Source organism: Propithecus coquereli, unplaced genomic scaffold (genome assembly GCF_000956105.1).
Source record: "Propithecus coquereli isolate 6110/MARCELLA unplaced genomic scaffold, Pcoq_1.0 Scaffold27, whole genome shotgun sequence".
Lineage (NCBI taxonomy): Eukaryota > Metazoa > Chordata > Mammalia > Primates > Indriidae > Propithecus > Propithecus coquereli.
This window is the reverse complement of record NW_012148285.1, coordinates 8236808-8258359: the sequence shown is the minus strand read 5'-3', so window position 1 is coordinate 8258359 and position 21552 is coordinate 8236808. Positions and strand designations below refer to the sequence as shown.

Here is a 21552-nt window from a genome sequence, read left to right as displayed (position 1 = left end):
AGAGGTGAGATCCAAAAGCAGGAGAGAAATCAATGAGAAAAACTCAGCTAGAAATCACACAGATGACAGAATAGAAGAAATCAGAAGGGAAAGTATAAAATATTTTAAAATGAATGAAAACAAACTGCATAAATCAGAATTTATTGGATATAGCCAAAGCAGTGCTTAGAAGGAAACTTATAGCATTAGATTCATATTATAAAAGAAGAAAGATTTAAAAATCAATGACTGGTACAGAGAGGGTATGAGGGAAGTTTTTAAATAATGAAAGTGTAATGTATCCTGACAGTGGTGGTATTTACACAAATTTATACATGTACCAAAATTCACAAAACTAAATATAAAAAATGAATTTTATTGTATGTCACTTTATAAAATTAACTGAGTAGCTTTAAAAAATCAATGATCTAAGATTCCATCATAAGAAACTGTAAAACAAAGAATAAATTAAATTGGAAATAAGCAGCAGAAGGTAAGAAATAAACATAAAAACAGAAATGAATGAAATGAACAGAAAAACAATAGAGAGTAGCAATAAAGTTGATATAATCCTCTTAGCCAAACTGATCAGGGGAAAAAAAAAAAAAATGACCCAAAATATCAATATGATGAATTAGGAGGGAACATCACCACGGATTGTACAGACATTAAAAGGATAACAACACAATATTATGAACAAATTCATGCCAATAAATCTGACAGTTCAGAGGAAATGACACGTTCCTTGAAAGACACAAATTACCAAAGCTCACTCAGGAAGAAATAGACAACCTTGAAAAGTTCTATATCTACCAAAGAAATTGAGTGGTTAAAAACCTTCCCTCAAAGAAAATTCCAGGCCCAGATGGCTTCACTGGTTTAAGGAACATTTAAGGAAAAATTAACTCTAGTTCTACAAAGACTCTTCCAGAAAATTCAGGAGGAAGGAATATTTCCTAATTCATCCCACAAGGTAAGCATAACCCTGACAGCAAAACCAGACAAGAGAATTCCCAGAAGACTACAGACCAGTATCATTCATGAACACAGATGTAAAAATCCTTAACAGAATTTTAGCAAATCAGATCCAGCTATGTATGTAAATGGCCACACGAGGTGTTACTAACCAGGAGTGAACATCACCTGAAAGGATCAGAGAGCTTCCTGGAGAGGTGACTTCTGGGCGGAACCTTGACAGACAAGCAGAATTTCAATAGGCAGTGATGTTGGGGAAGAGAATATGGCAGGCAAAAACACAAATAAGAAGGTGGCAAACTGTCCAGGAGCAGGGTGAATGCCAGGCTTCCAAAGGAGCTCCTTGTCCTGGGAACAGTCCCAGACCCAGGGCTGAGCCCCCTGGGACCAAGTCTGTGCTGTGTGACCCTGTCCCCCAACCATAACTGACTATTCCAGAATTAGACACACCACCAGGCTCAAACAATCAGATTTCTTGCCCAAGAATTTGAAACTCGAATGGAGCCAGACTCCCAGCCTGGGATTTGCTGGCACCAACTCAGACCCCTTAAGGGATGGTCCGTGAACTTTTAATGCTGAAGTCCTGTTGGATGGTTGCTTCCTATCGTTTCCTAGGCTTTTCAGCAATGTCTTGGATCCTGTGAACTGCCCCAGGGGCCTTCCTACAGACTTTCATTTTAGCTTAAGTTGATGAGAGGCAGTTTCTGCTGCTTACAACTGAAAGAACATTAAAGAGTTCAGTGAGTACCATGACAGCAGCTACCAGTTTACCTCTATGAAAAATTTTGTCATTGCATAAAAATTTGAAAAGCCCGGGGCCAGAGCCAAGGATCTGTAAAGGGAAATCCTGGGACTCAGATCAAACCTACCTGACAGGTAGGTACAAGCTGGATACCCCAAGTGACAGGTACAGGAGGGTGGAGTTTAAGGGAGCAAGGCAGGTGCTAAATAAAGGTTTCTGAATGGGGAAAGGATATGATCAAAGCAGTCTCATTGTAAGAAGATTATCTGGCAGTGCTATAGAGGAAGGATTATAAAATGGCAATGTGCCTGACCCCTCAGGGAGGCCGCTAATTAATTAGTGCAGGTAGGAGACAGTGGCCGCTGGAGTGACCTGACCAGACTTCTCTTGCTCCTGTGCCTTTCTCACCTCCAGCACCTAGCCTGGAGCCAGGCACCGAGCAGGCACTCAATTAAAGTCTGCTGATCAGATAGGCTGAAAAGGAAAAATTGACAAAACTTGATGACTAAATTCTGGGATCGAAGGAGGGAAAGAGCTAAAGGTCATGGCAGTTTCAACCTTGGTTGGCAACTTCAACTGAAACAGAAATGGCAGGAAGTGTGACCAGGTTGGGGTATATTTATGGGTTATGAGTGCAGTGGTGGACAGACTATTACAAGGTATTGCTGAAACACCTGAGTCTCCAGCATGTAACCAGTAGGAGCTAAGACTGCAGAGCCAGAACGAGGAGGTCATAGAGCACGGGGGCTGGGAAGTGGTGGGCGTTCATGGGGAGGAGCCGGTCAGCCTCATGGAGTTTGGTTCATCCTTAGTAACCGAGGCTCCTGTGTGCCAGGCACCGAGCCATGAGCTGGAGGGGACCACAGAAGCCATGGCAGTGAACAAGACAGTGGAGGGAAATGTCAGCAGCAGAATTTGAAGCCTTCTTTTAAAAGTCTGAGGCTGGATTTGGACTTGCACCTGAGTGGAGTCAGCATGGTTCGTCCCGTCTACAGTAGGCAACGCCTGGAAACGGTCTCAGCGCCGTTCAGGAGGGGATGGCGGAACAGCTGATGGCCCAGACGTATGGTCAAAAAGAACAGGCAGTTCTGCATGGACATGAACCCACGTGTTGACACACGATGATGTGAGAAGAGAAGGTAAAAAACTGACATATGGGCACCTCCATTTACGGTTAAGTGGGGTAGTCATAGAAACAAAACCACATATACTCCCACTTGGGTTTGCTCAGCTATCTTTAAAAAGACACACAAGAAACCGGTAGCATGAACTGCCTTTGAAGAGAAGGGCTGGGACCAAAGGTAGGGGGGGATACTGTTTTCACCATGCATTCTCCTGCCACCAATCAGCTTATTTATCATGATTAATGATTTAAGAATAAATAGTTTGTTGAGTGCACTTTAGTATCTCTAGCCATAGGCTGTCTTAGTAAAAATCGACTCCACCTAGTCCCCAGTAAGCTTATGAGAAACCTACTCAAGCATCCCTTGATGTGATGTCTCATCTATGCCCTTGGTAGGGGCTAGAAGGAATATTCCTAAATTCTTCTGTGAAGAGATTCTGACGCGGAGGTTTCAGCCCTGTGTCAAGGTGGGGCTGGGGGGACATCAGTGATTATTCCGAGGAGTCGGCAGTGACAGCGTGAATGAAGGAATCGGAATGCGACCTGACAACGCCATAGGAGCTGGATCCTGGCCACACAGCCTCAACAGGGGAAGCCAGCGAACCACACCTTTCTTCAGAAAGGAAACCTACGCTTCCACAAAATCCACCCAGGGTCTATTTTAGCTCTGAACCCAGAGCAAGAACATCAAGTATTATAAATAGCAAAACCAAGATTGCAATTTGACTGATTTCAGTTCTGATGTTAGGAAAGAGGTCGATGCTAAGTCAGTTGTAAATCGAGGGGTCGAAAGAAAACCACAGTGTGAACACAGTCATACGGGGTTAGGCAGCCAAAACTTTAACCTCCCCGCCTTCCCCCATATTGCCTGAGTAACCAATTCCTGTGGCTTCATCGGTAGAAAATCACCTGAGAAATTCTAACGAGGCTGAGGAGTTTTGTGAGAATCCACCGAAGCCAGAAAGGAACCCCTGCGTGGAACGCGCCTCTCCTTTCCCTCTGGGCAGTGGACGGGAAGGATGCTACTGAGGACTCGAGGACAGCCGGGAAGGCAGCGAGGCGCACAAGCTCACCTTTATTATGCGACATGGCGTAGAGGAGGCAGAGCACGAAGAGGGCATGGTAGTCGTCATCCGGGCTGTCCAGGGCGTGGTACACCATATCCAGGAAGGGTCTGGAAAAGAGGAGGGGCGTATATGAGCCCCGTGGCACATGTGGGTGAACACCTCCCCTCTCCCACCTGCACATGGGGCACAGCTGCCCTTGCCTCTCACAGCTCTGCACTCGTTTAGGCCACCTGCGTGTAGAGTCTACTGTGTGCCCAGCTCAGCACTAGGCACCGAGGACACAAAGACGAATGAGAGATAGGCTCTTCCCATGCAAAGCTGCTATGTAGAGGGGAAACTGAACAAGGAACAGATCACTTAGTCACTCAACAATCATGCATCAGGTGTTCTAGACACTGGGGACAATTGATACAAAGTCCCTGCTCTTTGGTGCTTCCATGCCAGTTGGCAGAGACAGAACAGACAGCCAGCACTCCAAAATGATGTGTGTCACAAGAGAATGAAGAAGATGAGCAGTGTGATAGGCATAAACAACAATCTGAACAAGTTCAAGAACATGGGCCCTGGGGCTAGACTGTTTGAGTTCAAATTCTGATTTTTCCTCTTCTAAGCTGCAAACCTTTAGGCAAATTACTTAAAACTTCTCCATTTCCCCACCTGTATGATGGGAATGAGAACCTTGCGGGGTTAATGGGAGGATTCAAGTGCAATGATGACTGAGAAGCATTTAGCACAAAGCCAGATTCTGTGGAAGGTGCCAGTACCTGGGAGCAGCTATTTGATTTCTATTTTTAATATTCCAAGGGCACTTCTCCATGCTTTCACGTTGGCAGGGTCCTGGCCTAGCAATTTTTTGGACCGACTTTCCCTGACTGGTAAGAATCGATAGCAAGGTCTCTCACCTCTGATGCTTTGTGGGCGAGATCTATAGAGTGGCTGCAAATACCGGAAACCGCACACACCAAATGCTGCCCTTCCAGGTGAAGGGCTGGCCAGGAAGGTCCCCTCAACACAAAGATAATAGAACATGCACAGATCTGGCCGTAGGCAGGTGGCTCTGATCCCATGACCATCTGCGGCTGCCCCCTCTGGATGCTGGGCTGAGGCCAAGAGAGCAGAGCACCTCAATGGGTGACTAAGGGCACATTTAATCCCTGGAAGGACACACAAGCTACTATCAACATCAGTCGCCTATGGAGACTGAAACTGGGTGGGGTGGAGAAACAGGGAGACTCTTTGCTAACTGAACCTTTGATACTTTTTTGGATTTTGAACTCTATAAATGTACCACCAGTATAAAATATTAAATTGAAAAATGCAAAAGTAGTGAAAATGTACTTGTCTTATCATTTCAAATAAACATGAGACACACAAAATTTTTTTTTAAAAAAACCTTAAAGGGGATATTTATGTTTGGTGCCTGTTTCTCCAGAGCCCTAAATGGGTCAGCGCCTTTCAGATGTGTTAATAGTTTTGCCATGTGTAGATCTGGGATTTTGACAGTTCCTCCAGCAATAACACTTTAAACTTAAGAGCAAGATAAAGTATAAAACGTTTTATTGTAAACTAGCAGCTTGAAATGTGGATTATATTTTCGTTTGAGAATAACATTAACAATCAAATGCCAATAGCAGCGGGAGGGTTGGGTGGATGTATCAACTTTATAAGATGAAATGTTATAAAGCTATTAAGCATTTTGCTTTCTAAGAGTATAACAAAGTGAGAAAGATGCTCAGGGTTTGATATTAGATAGAAAAAAGAAGGAATAAAAACAGATAGACATGGAATGGTCCAAGCCACTAGGGGAAGGGAAGGCAGAATTCCCAGAAAGTTGACGCTAAAAAATACTGGTAAGAAATAAATAAAATGGTAGTAAAAGTTGCCTTTGAATGCTGGTATCATGGAGACTTTTTCCTCCTTCTTTATACTTTTCAAGATTTTTCATTTTCTAAATGGGTTTTATTTTCACAATATTTAAAAGGTTTAAGAATAATTTTTCTTACAAAAACCAATATTTTGAATGTTTCTCATTTCTTAGGCTTGTATTTAATGCTGAATGCAGATACAGCCCATAATATATGGGGAATATAAGAAGAATCTACTTTTTACTATGTTGTTTCTTAGGGCAAGTAGACCAACATGACAATCCAATTCACATCTTAGAGAAAAAATGGCCACATTCCCTTATCCTCAGCACCCTCCCTGCCAGGAAACCAGGGTCAGAGGATGTAGCAGTTTCTCACAACCAGCAACCCTCCACCCCGGCCAGTCTCTCCCCTGGCCTTCAGCCTCAGAGAAGCGGAGATGAGGTCCAGAGGTCCCGGGGCCTGCATGTGGCCTAAGTCAAGGCACCTGAATCAGCTTCCATGATAAGCTATGTGGTCAAAAATGCCCAAAGTTAAGAAACAATCCCAACCAACTCTAAGAAAATCCCTTTCTTCCCTAAAATCCAAAAAAAAAAAGAAGTTATCAACCCCAATCTTCAAACATAACACTTTGGTCTGGTTTTTTCCTCTTTTGGGAGGGTGAAGAAATACCTGGGTTTTTTTCTTCCTTTAGCAAAGCTATAGTATTACCATACAATGCAAAATATGTGCTCTGTTTCCATTTATTAGATTCTAAGAAAGCGAACCCATCATGACAGTATTCACCTAAAAGCAGCGCCTAATATTCTAGTAAGCAGATACACCTGCAGTTGCTTAAGCATCCTCCACGCTAGTCACTGGTGGCTTTTCCAATTATTCATATTTTAACAAATGCTGTGCGCCAAGGTTGCCCCCAAACTTCTGTATTTAGAACGACTTCCTTAATTTTCAGAGCTTCGGGAGTAGTTACATTTTTTGCTGCCAAGCAAAATCAAAAAGGCCTTTATATAAGTTATAACAACTGATAGCTCACATCATACTCCAATGGTTTTTTATTTAACAAAACCTAAAAATGGCCCCCTTGCACATCTGTTAAAAATTAATCCCATCTGTTAGATAATTGAAATATTTGCCAAGCAAAGAGACAAACAGGATGTAGAAGGAAAAATCAGTGGGTTTCAACTCTTCACTTCAAGTTGTGTTAATGAATAGGATGGACTGTGTATTTCTACCACCCCACCCTAAGGGTTCGGGAAGTGAATGCCTCGTAGGCTGACAGAGAAACCCTATTGTGCATTTGTTAACTAACACTAAGGTAGTGTTAATAAGGAAGTTATTTCAGGCATCTGTGCAGTGGGCCACTTGATAAGGAAATAACTGAGATGAGGACCCCTTCCTAACAGTTCCCTGCATACTTGGAAGTAGCCTTCCACCCAGTGCCATTGTGGAGGGGTTGGTGCTCCAGCAAGGTTCTGGGACTTGTGGAGTTGCCAAGGTTTAAGAAGATGTAGCCACAGCCGGCCGTCACTGAAATGAACAAACAGCCACAAAGGCAACGGTGGACAGCAGCATCCAGTCGTGCCAGCTGCGTCATGAGGGCAGGCCCTAGGGACGGTGGGGTGCGTGGCCGTGAATGACCAGGCAGGGCCATCCAAGCCCGGCTCCCAAGGGCATCCTTCCTGGGAGCAGCACAGCGTCTCCAGAAGTGGCCAGTGGGAAGTGCAGCCCACGTCCTTAAGATGCGGCCCAGCTCCAAAGTGCTCTGGGTGTGGTGCTGCCCTATCCTGGCCAATCTCTTTCCAAGAGGTGAGCACTAAGCGTCGAGTGACGGCTCTGTCCACGTGCCTCTTGAGAGGAGCCATGCCTCTGGGTGGCCCGAGACTGCAGAAGCTGGGAAAGGAAAGGAGGCAGCACGACCTGGCTGGGAGACAGAAGAGGCCCTGGCCCACGCACTCAACCTTCCCGCCGAGCCCATCTGCTCTTCCCAAGACCATGCTGGGCAGGGCGGTGCAGCTACCTGCTCCACTGCGCACTCTCGTAGCTCGTGGCCGCAGCACTCTTCTCCTCGTCCGTGGTGTTCTGCTCCTGCACAGAGGTGCTGGCAGCCAGCTCCGAGAGCTTGCTGCGTTCCATGATCACCATCTCGATCTCTGGAAGCCAACATGAAGACCAGGATGAGCCCAGACAGCTTTACAGACCTAGATTTATACACATGCTCATATTCAAGAATAGTACGCATAAATCACTCCTAACGCGTCAAGCAAATGTCCAACAGTGGTGATCCGAACACCAGCAACACACTGGGGAAGAAATACAACGGAGGCCAGAACCTCTCTTTCCACTCATCTCGTCAACACCAAGAAACGTTTTGATAACAAAACACAAATTGCAATCACTTATTCTATTTCAAGATTTTAAAAAGATATCTGTTTTACTCTGCTGATACCACATTTCCTTCCCAAAGGATTTGAGGCAGCTGAGAAGACAAGATACGTGGTTAGTAAACATAACCAAACTCACTGATGATATTCTGGAGCTGCTAACATTTTAGAAACGGCTCTGATGTGACTGCAGCCTTCCCTTTTCCACGTGCAACTTCTGGAAGGCAGAGAGAGGTTAGGAACCGCGGGGTTCCCCCGCCTCCAATTAAACAAGGGCAATTTGTACCAACCAACTTAAGCATGTGTGCATTTTTATTTTTCAGAAAAAGTTATGAACCACTAAAGAAAAACATCTTGAATTAAAGTTGGATGGTGGTTGGGCTTCACCGTGTCCCTGTCACAGAGTTCTCTGCCATGTGGGTGTGGACTTTCAAACAGTCAGTCCTTGGAACTCAGAGTTCAGGTCATTATTTAGGTCATTTTCCCCATCTTCAGGAGATATTATAGGGGAAAAAAGATGATGAAATGTGAACCTACATTTCTGTTTCTGGAAGAATGAGAATGTATAACTTGGGCTCAGACATGGCCTCCACCAGGGCCTCCAAACTGGCCTCTGTTTCCTTTCTTGCTCCCCTAGTTTGTTTGCCACACTATCCCAACGTGCTTAGAAGGAAACTAAATCATGTCACATGTCACCCTTCTGTTCAAAACTCCCAATGCCTTCCCATGGCACTCAGGACGGAATCCTAATGCCTTCCCAGGGTGCAAGCCTGGTCCCCATCCACCTCTGACCTCACCTCCGGGTCCTTTCTGCCTTGCTGGCTCTTGCCACGCCTGCTGTGCTGGGCGTCTCACTGTGTCTTCAACACCCAAGACTGTTCCCACCCCAGGAACTTCACACAGCAGTTTCCTCTGCCTGGAAGGCTCTCCCCCAGGTCTCTCCTGCCCAGGGAGTGCATCACTCAAGTGCATCACTCAAGGCTCAGCTCAAATGTCACCTCCTTGGAGACATCTTGGATGCCCACTCCACCCATTTTTTTTTTACCTCTTTTAAAATTATTCTTAATTAAAACTCCACACTTTCTTCATATTTCATTAAATTTTCCCCAACATCCTTTTTCTGTCCAAGATCAATGGTTGAATTTAGTTGTCATGCTTAGGCTCCTCTGGGCTGCGACAGTTTCTCAGACTTTCCTTGCTTTTGACGACCTGCACAGTTTGAGGAGTCCTGGTCAGGGATTTTGAAGAGTCCCTCAATCTGACTTTGTCGGATGTTTTTCTGATAATTAGACTGGGGTTATGGGTTTTGGGGAGGAAGACCCCAGAGGGGAAGTGCTTTCCTCATCACACCATATCAAGGGCTCACACTGCCAACATGATTTATGATTGCTGATGTTAACCTTTAATACTTCGCCAAGCTAATGCTGATCAGCTTTCTCCACTGGAAAGTTAGTTCTCCTCCTCCTTCCATACCACACTCTGCGGAAGGACGTCAGTCAGCAGGTCACATTAAAGAATGGAGAGTTATGTTCTACTGTAAGTATCTTACACAAATTATTTGTGTAATTATTTGTGAATTCTTCTATATGAGAGACTTGTCCTCCTTCCCCCTTTACCTTGATTTTACTTCATAGCATTTGTAACTACCTGGATTTTAAGTTCTCTACTGTGTTGCTTGTTTGCTGCCTGCCTTCCTCCACTAGAACTGGGGCGTCATAAGAGTAGCTGCCTTACCTGTCTTATTCTCCACTGTGTCTCCAGTGGCTAACGCATGGCCTGGCACAGAGGAGGTGCACAATAGGTATCTTTGTAACAGATAAATGGATGCTGCTCTAGCCCAATGCGGGAAGTTTTGGCAGCAGGCAGGGCTGGCAAGGATTTATGGTGGCTGTGACGTGAGGCAAGGGTGGGCCACAGCCCAACAGCATCTGAGATCAGTGTGTGCACAAAGTGTTCTCAGGGGGAGACATCCCATCCTCCCCGCCACTCTGCCCGGACCGCTAGGCATGACTGCGCTTGCAGCCTCCCCTGGCATAGAGGAATGCAACCCCGGTGTCCACGTGGGCCCTGGCCCTCTGCAAGGCTCACGCTTACCCTTCCCTCCCAATCTGATCTGAAGTCAGATGCCGCAGATGGGAGTCTCCCACAGGGCGGGACCTCATCACACAAGTGGGAGCCAACAGATGCTTTCTACATGGCGTGTGGACAAATGTTTTGTTTGCATAGTTGTGCATTTATTTCATTGTGTGTTAGAAGAAAATTATAGCTGCACAGAAAACCTTTTGTGGATATTACTGCATAGAATGAGGCTAAATTTCAGGAAAAAAAACAGTGAGTCAATTCAAAGAAAGCTATTGGGTAAACAGTAATACAAGTAGCACTCTGATACGGCAGAGAGCAGGAAGGTGGTGTGGACGCTGTCAGGAAACATCATTGCTGCCTTTCCTTGCGCCTTCTCCTCCACCAACCTCCTTCGGGTGCCCATTTGCCCTCCTAACTACCTTGGTTTCCCCAAAGTGGGTGCAGACACCTCAGTGGTACGCAAGAGCCAATAGGTCTTTTATTTTTAACTCTTCTCATCTTTTAAAAATCTATTTTGTTTTATGCTGTCCATAACATTAGCACAGTACAAATATGTAAAATTTATAATAAATAAATGTATATGTATTGGGGAGATGCACGCTTAAAGTCTGTATGTATTTGCCTGTTTGTGTTTCCTGATGAGGCGTGCCAGCAAGACTATGAAGCCAGCCTCCCCCTTGTCTCCTGGCCTCTGGCCTCTGCCCTGTGACCATAGGTCCACCTCCCCTGCAGCTGCCAGCTCCCCTTTTCCAGGCGCAGCTCTGTCCCTGCCTGGCTGACAGAGTGGGAACTCACCTCTGAGACTCCCTAAGGTTACAGGGTCAAGCCCTAGTGCCTTAGCCTGGAGGCCAAGTCTGCTAAGACATGGTTGTCCCCTTTCTGGCTTTTGAATTTCCCGGGACACCATCAGAATTCTGGAGCAGAGGAGGAGTTAAAGATAACCCAGTCTAGCGCTCATCTAATGTTTTAAGCAGCTGATTTTTTTTTCTTTTTTCTTTTTTTTGAGACCGGGTCTCACTCTGTCGCCCTGGGTAGAGTGCAGTGGCATCATCTTAGCTCACTGCAGCCTCCAACTCCTGGGCTTAAGCGATCCTTCTGCCTCAGTCTCCCAAAGTGCTAGGATTACAGGTGTCAGCCACTGTGCCCAACCTGCATATTAATTTTGAATGATGATTTTCTGGGGCACACCACCACAGTAAGCAGAGGAGAGCAGAGTTGCTCTAGATAAAGGTTGGTGGGTACCAAGCATCTCTGACTACTCCACGGAGGCTCCTTTCTGGAATTCTGGGGCTTCACACAAAACTGTCTGAAAGCAAGTGGTTTGGTCCAACCCTAGATACTGTATGTGAGAGAACAGAAACCCTGAAGTGTGGTGACTCTTAATACGGCTGGAAATGCAGCACTGAAACCAGGACAGTTCCCCCTTCCCCACTCCCACAGCACACCCTGGGGCAGGACCAGGCCCACGAGGGCCTCTCCGCACAGAATGAGGATTCCGAACCTCGCTCATCCAGACGGCACAGCTGTGGAATGAGCTGTTCCACCTAGATTAATCTTCTAGATGAATACAGATCAGTTCTTCAAATGTCAAAACAGGTTTTCACCCCCTTCTTTTTAACAATTGTATCCAAACAATCCTTTAATGTACCGGTTCTTACCTAGGGTCTGCCAGCTCCCTCAACCTGTATGCAAAACGCTCCATGCGCATGGGAGTGGCAGGTGGTAGGTTTTAGGGAGAAGCTCTCCCCAGATTCTCACTGCTCTCATGGATTCTACAGTCATCTCTAAAAGGGGATGCCAAAGAGGGTTTGATCTTTCCTGATAACTCATGGTCACAGTGAACCACACCAGGACTGTGCTGCTTCTGGGCCCCAGCTACCACTTGTCCCTACCTCAGTGTGGCCTAGCTTCCCTGCTAGGGTGCATGTGCCATGCTGCTGCCACCAGAAAGGAAGCTCAGTGGGCTGATGTGGACACAGATTTCTACTGATGGTCACTGAGACTGGGACTGAGGCTTTGGGGATGGATTCCTGGGGCCTCCATCTGAACCCCAGTTGTTACACTATGAGCCATCTTTCCTCACCAGCCAGGATTCCATTTTGGAGTTTGAAGGAACTGTAGCAATAATTTAGCCTTGTTTTGCTCAAACTTCAGTTATTTGCTTGCCTTTAAGATTTTTGTCATGTCTATTGTTGCCTGTACGATTGGTTACGTCATTAATCATTTTATTTGAACCATCTCACTTTTTTCCCACTTAAATACAGTTTAAAAGGAAACTTTAAATCACTATCATACCCTTCGGCCTAGCCGTCCACTTGGTATTTATTGGGAAGACAAATCCCCAACAGCATGGAAAAGCACAGGCAGAGGGTATTCACTGCAGTGTTATCTGTAACTGCAAAGCTCTGGAAACTACCTAAATGTCCCGGCCTGAGAGCCTGGTGGAATGAACTACGGTCCGTACACACAGTGCAGCTGTAAAAAGGAATGAGGAAGCCCTCTGATGACAGAGTAATTTCCGGTGATGTTGCTAAGTGAAAGAGCAACATGCCAAAGGACACATATAGTATGCCACCCTGTGTGTAAGAAAGAAAGGAAAAGAAAACACATGCAAATCTGCTATTTTTACAAAAAGAAACATAGGAAAGACACTCCAGAAGACAATCGAGTTGGTTATCTACAAGAGATGGTAGAAATGAGGTGGAAGGGATGTGGGAGGGGTGGATGCTTCTTTGAATGTACCTTTTTGCATAGTTTTAAGTTTGTTAATATTCTGCGTATTTTAAAAAGGAAATGAAATCAGTAAGAATGGGAAGGGAGAACCCTAAAGTGGAAAAAAAAAGGACCCAAATTTATTTAAAGATGAATGCCACATTTACCCTGGAGGGAGAAAAGAAGAGAAGGACAGACGGACTAATCCAAGGAGCTTATGAACACAACACAGCAGGTATTCTAACAATGTCCTTTCATTCAAAGTCGTTTTATTATAACGTTAATGAGGAAAGAAACCTGATTCCCGGCTGGGGTCACTGTCTGTGTGGGGTTTGCACGTTTTTCCCGTGTCTCCACGGGTTTCTCCCCACAGCCCAGAGCTGTGCACATCGGGTTAACTGGCGTGTCTACACAGTCCCAGTCTGAGTGCGGGTGCACCCTGTGATGGAATGGCATCCAGTCCAGGGTTGGTTCCTGCCTGGCGCCCTGAGCTGCCCGAATAGACTCTGGCCAAGAGAGACCCTGAACTGGAATAAGTGGGTTGGAAAATGAACAAATAAATGAATACAAATGATTGTCAAATAAAAATTCATAAAGTAGACAATAATCATACAAACGCATGACAATAGCCAATGCAGTACGAAAGCGCTCAGGAGCCCACCATATTTGCGATTGCTTTTGAGCTGTGTGGCGGTAGGAGACGCTCCTGACAATTTTCCCTTTGCAAACATTTGTTTATTTAACTCACCATCACTACGACCGCTGTCACTCACTGATTCACCAAAAACTGGATAAATAATTATCTTACTTATAGCTCACATGTATTTCACTGTTTAATATTAGAAGTGTTTTGGGTCTTTATTTACAAGTTTGGTGATATTTTTGTGACCAGAAGTATGCCATAGAACATCAACTTCTGTTTATATCGATTAGCCTATGGGTAAAACTGGCTTCTTTACATGTTGTTTCCCTTTAAGTCGCAGTTTCCAAGAACCTACTGATGACGTCGAAGGAGGACTTATTATACTTGACTATACACCCTCAGTTGTGGGATGAAGTATTAGGGTGGACATGAGGAAGGAAGAAGAACTGCAATATCTTGAACTCTGTTTACTAAACAATAAACAATTCTGAGTGGAACAATTCTGAAGCTCTTTTAGATGTATTATAGGACTGAGCAAATAATTGTGTTGATGTCGTTGGGAGCCACGGCTCTTACTGTGGACAAAGAGACATATACATCTGGAACGGGGGAGGACAAGGAAAAACCCTGTATAAATTGATTGGAATCGGAGGTACTAGCATGAACTTACGATTTCTAAAGTATGTATGTGTATGCATGTACCAATATGCACTTTGTGTATACATACACATATATTTTCTAGCTTTGTCCACTGAAAGGGCCAAATAGCAGACATCCCACTAGCAATGAGCACATGCAGTGCCCAGATCTTGGCCTCTAATGCCATTGACCATGGAGAGGAACCAGAGCTTTTCAGAGAAATGGCTAATTCCAGGGATGGGCAGAGTAGGTACGAGATGAACACAGAATACCTTGTTATATCAGAAAGTGTAAGGGGCTGCTCGAAAAAATGGTGGGGGCTTATCACAAGGACAGAGCAGCCATCGTGAAAGGGTTCGCACAGCCCAATTCTGAGACAATTTGAGCACCAAAATGATTAAATACAGTAATAAAATATAAACCATTAAAAAACTGGAATCCATGAGTCCATGTCAGTAAGATAAATAAATAAATGAGAGGACGGAAGGGATCTTGCTCAGAATGCTGGGGGCTGACTTTTAACCACGAAGGGAATGCTGAAGTTGGAACATCGTCATTCTGTGACCATCATGGCAAAGACAGATCAGGCAGGCCTCATCAATGAACACCAAATCTATGGGAGGAATTTTAGGGGCACAGGGTATGTGCATGATCTCAAAGTGTCTTCCCATGGACTGCTTAGTAGTTGTGAAGGAAAAAAAAGTAGTTATACAGTGGAGAAACTTACACCTGGTCACTTAACCAGGTGACCAAATGAACATCACCCAGTAGGGACAGAAGGACGTCATGTGCCTCCCAAGGTGACACCCTGAGGAGGACATGACATCATCCATGCCATATTCCAGCCAAGAATGCATAACCTCAGTCTAATCACGACACGTCAGACAAAGACAAAATGAGGAACATTTTATTAGAACAAAGGTGAAGGAGGTTCTATGTTCTTCAAAATAAGTCAATGTGGTAAAAGAGAAAGAAAGGCTGTGGAAACGTTTCAAAGCAAAGGAGTCTAGAGACATGACAAGTGAAGGCACCACCCAACCCTGGATTCGATCTCTCTCTCTGAGAGAGAATACGCTAGAAAGGACACCATTAGGCCAACAAACACAAGTGGAACATGAACAGCAGGAAAGTGCCATGAAGTTGACATAGTATCCTGTACTGTGGATACTTTAGAAGGAAAGGGAGGGGTGTGATGGATGTGACTTATCTTACTCCCCCAAAAAGTGTGTATGTGGGAGGGGTGTGTGCAGAGAGAGAAAACGCAGATAGGAAAGCAAAAGGCATAAAATGTTACAGGATGGAAACAGGTAAAGGGTAAAAGTGTGTTCTTTATATTATACTATTTTTGGTTTTGCAACTTTTTATAAGTTTGAAATTATTTCCAAATAAAAAGTTCAAAAAATTACTATGATAAGCATAAAACCAATACAAATAGAAAGCAACTGTAAAAAATATACATGATGAATAAACAAAAGGGTGCCAAAGCCTGTAGTGTGCATTTAGAAAGGGAGATTCACAAACATTGGGGAGGTATTGAAGACCTGTCACAGCAAATATGCAGCCCCCACACTCCCGCACCTGGAGATAATCGCTCACAATTAGAGCTCTCTCATTATATTCTTTGAGGCCCTCTCTGCACCACCTAAAACCATCTCCATATCCTGCAGTGGGGGCAGGGATGATCTACCCTAATCTCTGCATGTCACAGCAGAGGAAACCGAGCTACAGAGGGATTAGGTGGCGGGCTCTGCCCCAGGCTGCCGTGGGCTCTTCTCCCCACTCTGCCCATTTGCTGCATCCTGGAAACAAGCACCTACACAGTGTCAGTTCCCCTTCTGGGTGCCTTGACCCATAATCTCCAACACTCCAGCGCCTAGCCTGGACGCACTACGCAACTGAAGTCTCCAGCCTCTGGGAGGCAAGCACCGTGCTCACAATCCCGCAGCTTGTGACGCCGCACAACTGGGAGCGGGAACCCAAATCTCTGAATCTCGCTGTGGTGGGCCCTGCCCAGACCCTCCATAGCTTGTATCATTTCTGCAAAAGCCCCAAAGGTGAGAAAGGATTTGTACGCCCACGCTCACAGCAGCACAACAGCCAAAAGGTAGAAGCAATCCGAGCACCCACCAACAGAGGAATGGATGAAAAATATGGTCTATCCACACAATGGAATTATTATTCTGCCTTAAAATGGAAGGAAAGTCTGGCACGTGCCATACCATGGAGGAAAGCTGAAGATGTTCTGCTGAGGGAAGTGGGCCAGGCACAAAAGACAAATACTGTACGATTCCACTTAAATAAGGTACCTAGAGTCAAATCCATAAAGACAGAAAGTAGAATGGGAATTACAGAGGAGAGGGGGAAATGGAGAGTTGTTTAATGGGCAGAGTTTCGGTTCTGCAAAATAAAAAGAGTTCTGGAGATGGATGGTAGTGATGGTTGTACAGCAATATGAAGTACTTAACACGACTGAATCGTGCACTTAAAAATGTTCAGATGATAAATTTTATGTGATTTATATTTTACCGCAATTTAAAATAAAAAGCAGGAAAGGCCCCATCTCCCCACTTGCTGTCCAGGCAGTGGCTGTGCTGGCAGGGGCCGGTGCAGGCCACGAGAGGCCTGAGGACCCTCAGGACCCAAAGACGTCAACTTCTGCCTCTTGACGTGGCAACTCTGGCCAAATCCTTGAGCTTCCCCAGTATTCTGATTTTTCAAATGACAGCAATAATTCATCAGCTCGCCTGGGATGATGTCCGTTCTAATCTGATTAATATTTGGTAAGTGAAGTGCTTTTCAGGGAAATGGCAGGCATGACCTCCCAATAGTCTTTGACTTCACAAATTCAAGGATTTTCTCAACTGCCCTCTGTGCTCCATATTCCAGCAATCGGCAAGGACAGATGATAAAAAGAGGGGAAAGGGAGAGTAAGAGGCCTTCAAAGGAAGGTTAAGGGAAGGGGGAAAGATGACTCCCTTGCCGGTTCCCTTGGAAACAAGGGAAGGCCTGCAGGCTACTGGCTGGCTTTGGAGCCAAATTTCAAGAAACGAACTGCCCCTGGCAACAACAGAGAGCGTGTGTGCTAAGTATTGGGGGTGCCCCTTCCTCTGTTTTTTATTATCTTCTACTGCACAGCAGGAGATTGAATTCAGAATGGTTTTCTGGGAAGTTGCTCTTCAGAGGATTTGTCCTAATTCACCTTCAATCTTCTTTCTTATCCTAGTTAAGTCCATTTGAAAAGCTGGCCACCCCACATCTCTCTACAGCAGGGCCTGGGCCAGCCAGTCCTTCTCCTCCCTCTCTTCGTGTGATTTCACACTCTCACACACTCACTCACCTCCCTTACTAGTTGTAGGAATTCACAGAGAAATGGACCCCATAGAAACTCGCCAGGTACCCAAGCACAGTCACCCAACCACATGCCTCACTCTACCCACCACCTTGCCAGGGATCCTATTCAGTGTTCCCATGTTGCATGCTCAACGCTGCAGCACTGATGTCCTCACTTGTGACATCTTGAGGGCTGGGCATTAGGAAGCTCCCTCTACATGTGGAGAAGCACAGAGAGGACAATGACTTGCCCAGAGTCACACAGCTGCGCAAGGGCAAGACTGGGATTCAGACCCAAGTGCCTGGCTCGCCCCAACCAGAACACTGCCAAGCCTGGGTCTGGCTTTAGTTTTGTAAGAGGAGCTGGAAATGAGGCCAGGTTTTATTTTGTTTCAGTAGAGACTTCAAAAAAAAAGGCAAAGCTGGGGCTCCAAACTCCCAGGTACCCCTCAAATCCCAGTTGACCTGGCAGGTTCAGAGTCAGTCCTGTTGCCTTCACTCCATACCCCTGCTGGGATTCCAAGAAATGAGCAGGCTTTGAAGGTCAGGCAGTACAATTAATGCCTCCTTTTTCCATAGGCAAAAAACAATAATAGTCCAGCCCTTATTTTTCAAACAAAGAGCTCAAACGATTCAATCTCTCATCTCAGGTCTACTTATTAAGCTACTGCTCTACGTAAATACAAAAAGAGCTGACTGTCCTTTCAGTCTGAAGGGCAAGCTAAGAAATGAGCATGCGCCCTAGGATGTTTGGCTTCCTGGGCAGAGAGAACACTTCTTTGGCTACAGGGACTATGACATCCCTCTTCTTCCTTTTAGTGTTTAATTTCTAAAAATTTGGGGTCCTGTGATTTCTTGGTTTCAGAATGAGTCATTTATCACTTGAGACCTGAGGCAGAGCAAATTTCTTTGCAAACTGGGGATGGGAGTGGAGGGTCCGGGTGCACATTCATTTCACACAGCTTCCTTGTCTGGGCTTCGATGTGGAGGAGGTGTGAATTCTGGGTGCGTTTGTAAAAAAAAAAAAAAACACATTAATGCCACATTCAAATCAGGTCACAGCAAAACTGTGCCTTGTGACCGCATGCCGTTTTTACTCCTGTGTGTCATCCGTCTTTTTCAGTAAAGATTTCACTACTAAAATGGGGGTGGCGGGGTATGCAGCGGGGAGCCAGTGCCAGCGTCTCTCCTTAGGAGTCACCTGTGTCCGCCTGTTACAAGGAGGCGTGGACAAGCCTCCAGATCTAAGGCGCTTGCTAGACAAGAAATAATGTGAAGGAGAAAACAGCCACATGTCTGCCCCTAGCTAGGAAGGGAGAGGATGGCTGTGAGAGAGATGGGGAATACCCAGAAACAGTGTGGCTTTCTGGGGGAGAATTTGCTGTTTCTGCTGGCCCAGCATCCATGCCCCTGCTTCTGATAAACACACCTCATATTTTACTGAGGAAACCACCATGGGGTAGGCTCCTCGCTCAGGCCTGGCCAATCAGCCCAGAACAGCAGAACACCTTTTGGGGGCGTGGACCCAAGCCAGGCCCACAGCGTCAGCAGGCACCAGACCCAGCATGGCAGCTGCGGCCGCTTTACGCCGGCAGGGTGCAAGCCTGGAGCTGCACCTGGTCCAGCCCCGCCCATGCTTCTCAGGAACGTGAACCATAAGCACCCTTTTTGCTTAAGCCAGTCTGAGTTGGATTTCTAAATCTTGCATCCACAAGAATACCAATGTACCTTTATTTAAAAAAAAACAAAAACAGGTCATCACGTGAATTATATTTTCTATACTCATAGTTTCCGGATGGGGAAAATGAAGTCCACAGCTTAAGGGGACCATCCAAGGCACACAATTAACCTAGATGCTGAGACATCCCCCATCTACACTGTTCTCTGGTTTGCAACGAGTATGAGAAGATGTGCCCGACACCCTTCCAAGTCACAGGAATTAACAGCTGTGCAGTTTTACCCAAACACAGACACAGTCTAGGAAGAAAACGCCCACCAACCACACCTTCAAATATGAGAATAATAAGAGAGCAAATATTCAATTCAAAAAGCTCCAGCATACCACTGCTGCTGCCTAGCAGGACTGGTCTGGGAAAGTCCTATTTCTCTTTGGTGAGCCGTGGGAAGATGACAGGCCCATTGTATCTGGAATGACTAATATGTTCAAGAAATTAGGAGGGCACCAAAATTGCCAAGGGGGTCACTGAGAACCACACCTGACCAAGCAAGTTCTGAAGTCACCACCGACTGTCCCAGCAAGGCCTCTGGGGAGATGCCTGGGTCCTGTTTGGCACAGCCAGGCTGAGTAACTGCCTGGGAAACATGTTTTAGAGGCTGGTACCCTGCACAGGGCAGCTGGGTTCAGCGTCCAGGAGCCACCACTCCAGGCAGCGCAAGCTGAAATGGCAGCTTCCTGAGCTGGCCTGAAGCCCCTGTACTCTGGGACAGGGCCACTCCTCTGACTAATTTGATTGTGCTTTGAAGCCCAAGCCTGCCCTGTCCACACCACTGTTAGTCACGGCCGAGGCCTTGTTAGACAGCATCCCTTAAAAGGACTGGAACGAAAGAGGCAGCATCTTTCCAAAACAAAATTGACAAGAACGCAGTGTGCAAGATGAGGTAAAGATGTCCATTTTTCCCCCAGTGTGGCTATAGAACAGCTAGGCCTAAGGTTTAGGCAGACCATTTTCTTCTGCATTAACAAACAAAATCAAAATGACCCAAATAAGCAAATAAGTATGGCTTACCTTGTGTTTGCTCCTCGCTTCCCCACCAAAGTGATATTTGTTGACAAAGGTTTCCCAGGCCACAAAAGAATTCCTAAACCAAAATGCTTACTACACACTTTGAACAGAAATAAAAGCAGGCTGGAGAGATCTCAACCTTAAAAAGGGGACCGGTTGGCACCAGACAGACCTTTTGATTATACTTATCAAAGTGTGATTGTGGCATTCACTGATAACTGCCAAGAAAATCATGATGGGGCAGGCAGGGTGGGGGCGGAGGCATGTTCCGGCTGCAGAATTGCAGGCAACTCCCAAAGGCGAGTGAGTTCCCAGTCACTGATCCAGTGAGTGGCTCTGTGTTACAGCTTCCGATGTCCTGGGCTGGGGGGCTCCCACAGTCCCTGCTAACGGTGCTGGGGAGAGCTGGCTTCAAAGCAGCCACCGCGAGCCCAGGAGGACGGCTCACGGGAAGTGTTTCCCACTCCCATGGTGGACACAGCCAGGCTGCTGCAGAGAGGCTGAGTTTGCCCCTGGAGGCGTGGCTGGACCTTCCCTCCAGTGAGCAGAGCCCCTGCCCCACTTCTACCAAGTATCAAACTCCCCACCACCCCCCGCCATCCCCCCAGCCCCCATGCCCAGGGCCACAGCCAGAGACTCCATCTGTGTAGCTGTGAGCCTGGCCCATGACACAAGCAACTGGACAGTTCAAGTTTGCTTAATCCCAGAGTAAATGTTCTCCAGTTCAAGGTTTTAGCATCTAAACAAGACAGAGGTGAAAAATCAACCAGAATCATTCCCAACAGCAAAAAGAGGAACACATGAACCACACACAAGTGCACCGCATTATAAACAGGACTTTTAAGAAATCTTGATGTAAGAATCAAGGGGATTATATTTGATGATTTGATTCCAAAAACATATACTCAGTTTCACTAACCATAAACCCCCTTTCTTCCCATAGTACGCTGGATACAAAGCATAATCCTGGGGCATCAGGAGTAATTACAACAGCAACAAGGATAAAGATGCTGATAATAATAATAATCATCATAGTAGCAACAAAAAATACTTACACGGCCTTTAACATGGGCCAGGCACTGCTCTGAACACGTTACACATATTCATTCATTTATCTCTGGTGATAACACTACAAAGTAGGTACTATTTGTTACCTTCTTTTACAGACGAGGAAACTGAGGCACAAGGTTAATCACCCATGACTTGTACTGGATCTGCGTGGGACGCACAGCCCACAGCTGTACCCGAATGGCTGGTTGTATAGAATGAG

The 21552-nt window shown here is 45.8% G+C and overlaps 1 protein-coding gene across 1 annotated transcript in view; it reads right to left on the bottom strand.

The window, feature by feature from the left end:
• Window positions 1–21552, bottom strand: part of CLEC16A (C-type lectin domain family 16, member A) — a 203709-nt gene that overhangs the window by 133686 nt on the left and 48471 nt on the right. Inside the window, exons 11-12 of the mRNA XM_012647791.1 lie at window positions 7769–7901; window positions 3893–3993 (exon numbers count right to left, since the gene is read on the bottom strand). Of these exons, the coding sequence (XP_012503245.1) occupies window positions 3893–3993; window positions 7769–7901 (234 nt within the window). The remainder of the gene's footprint in view (window positions 1–3892; window positions 3994–7768; window positions 7902–21552) is intronic.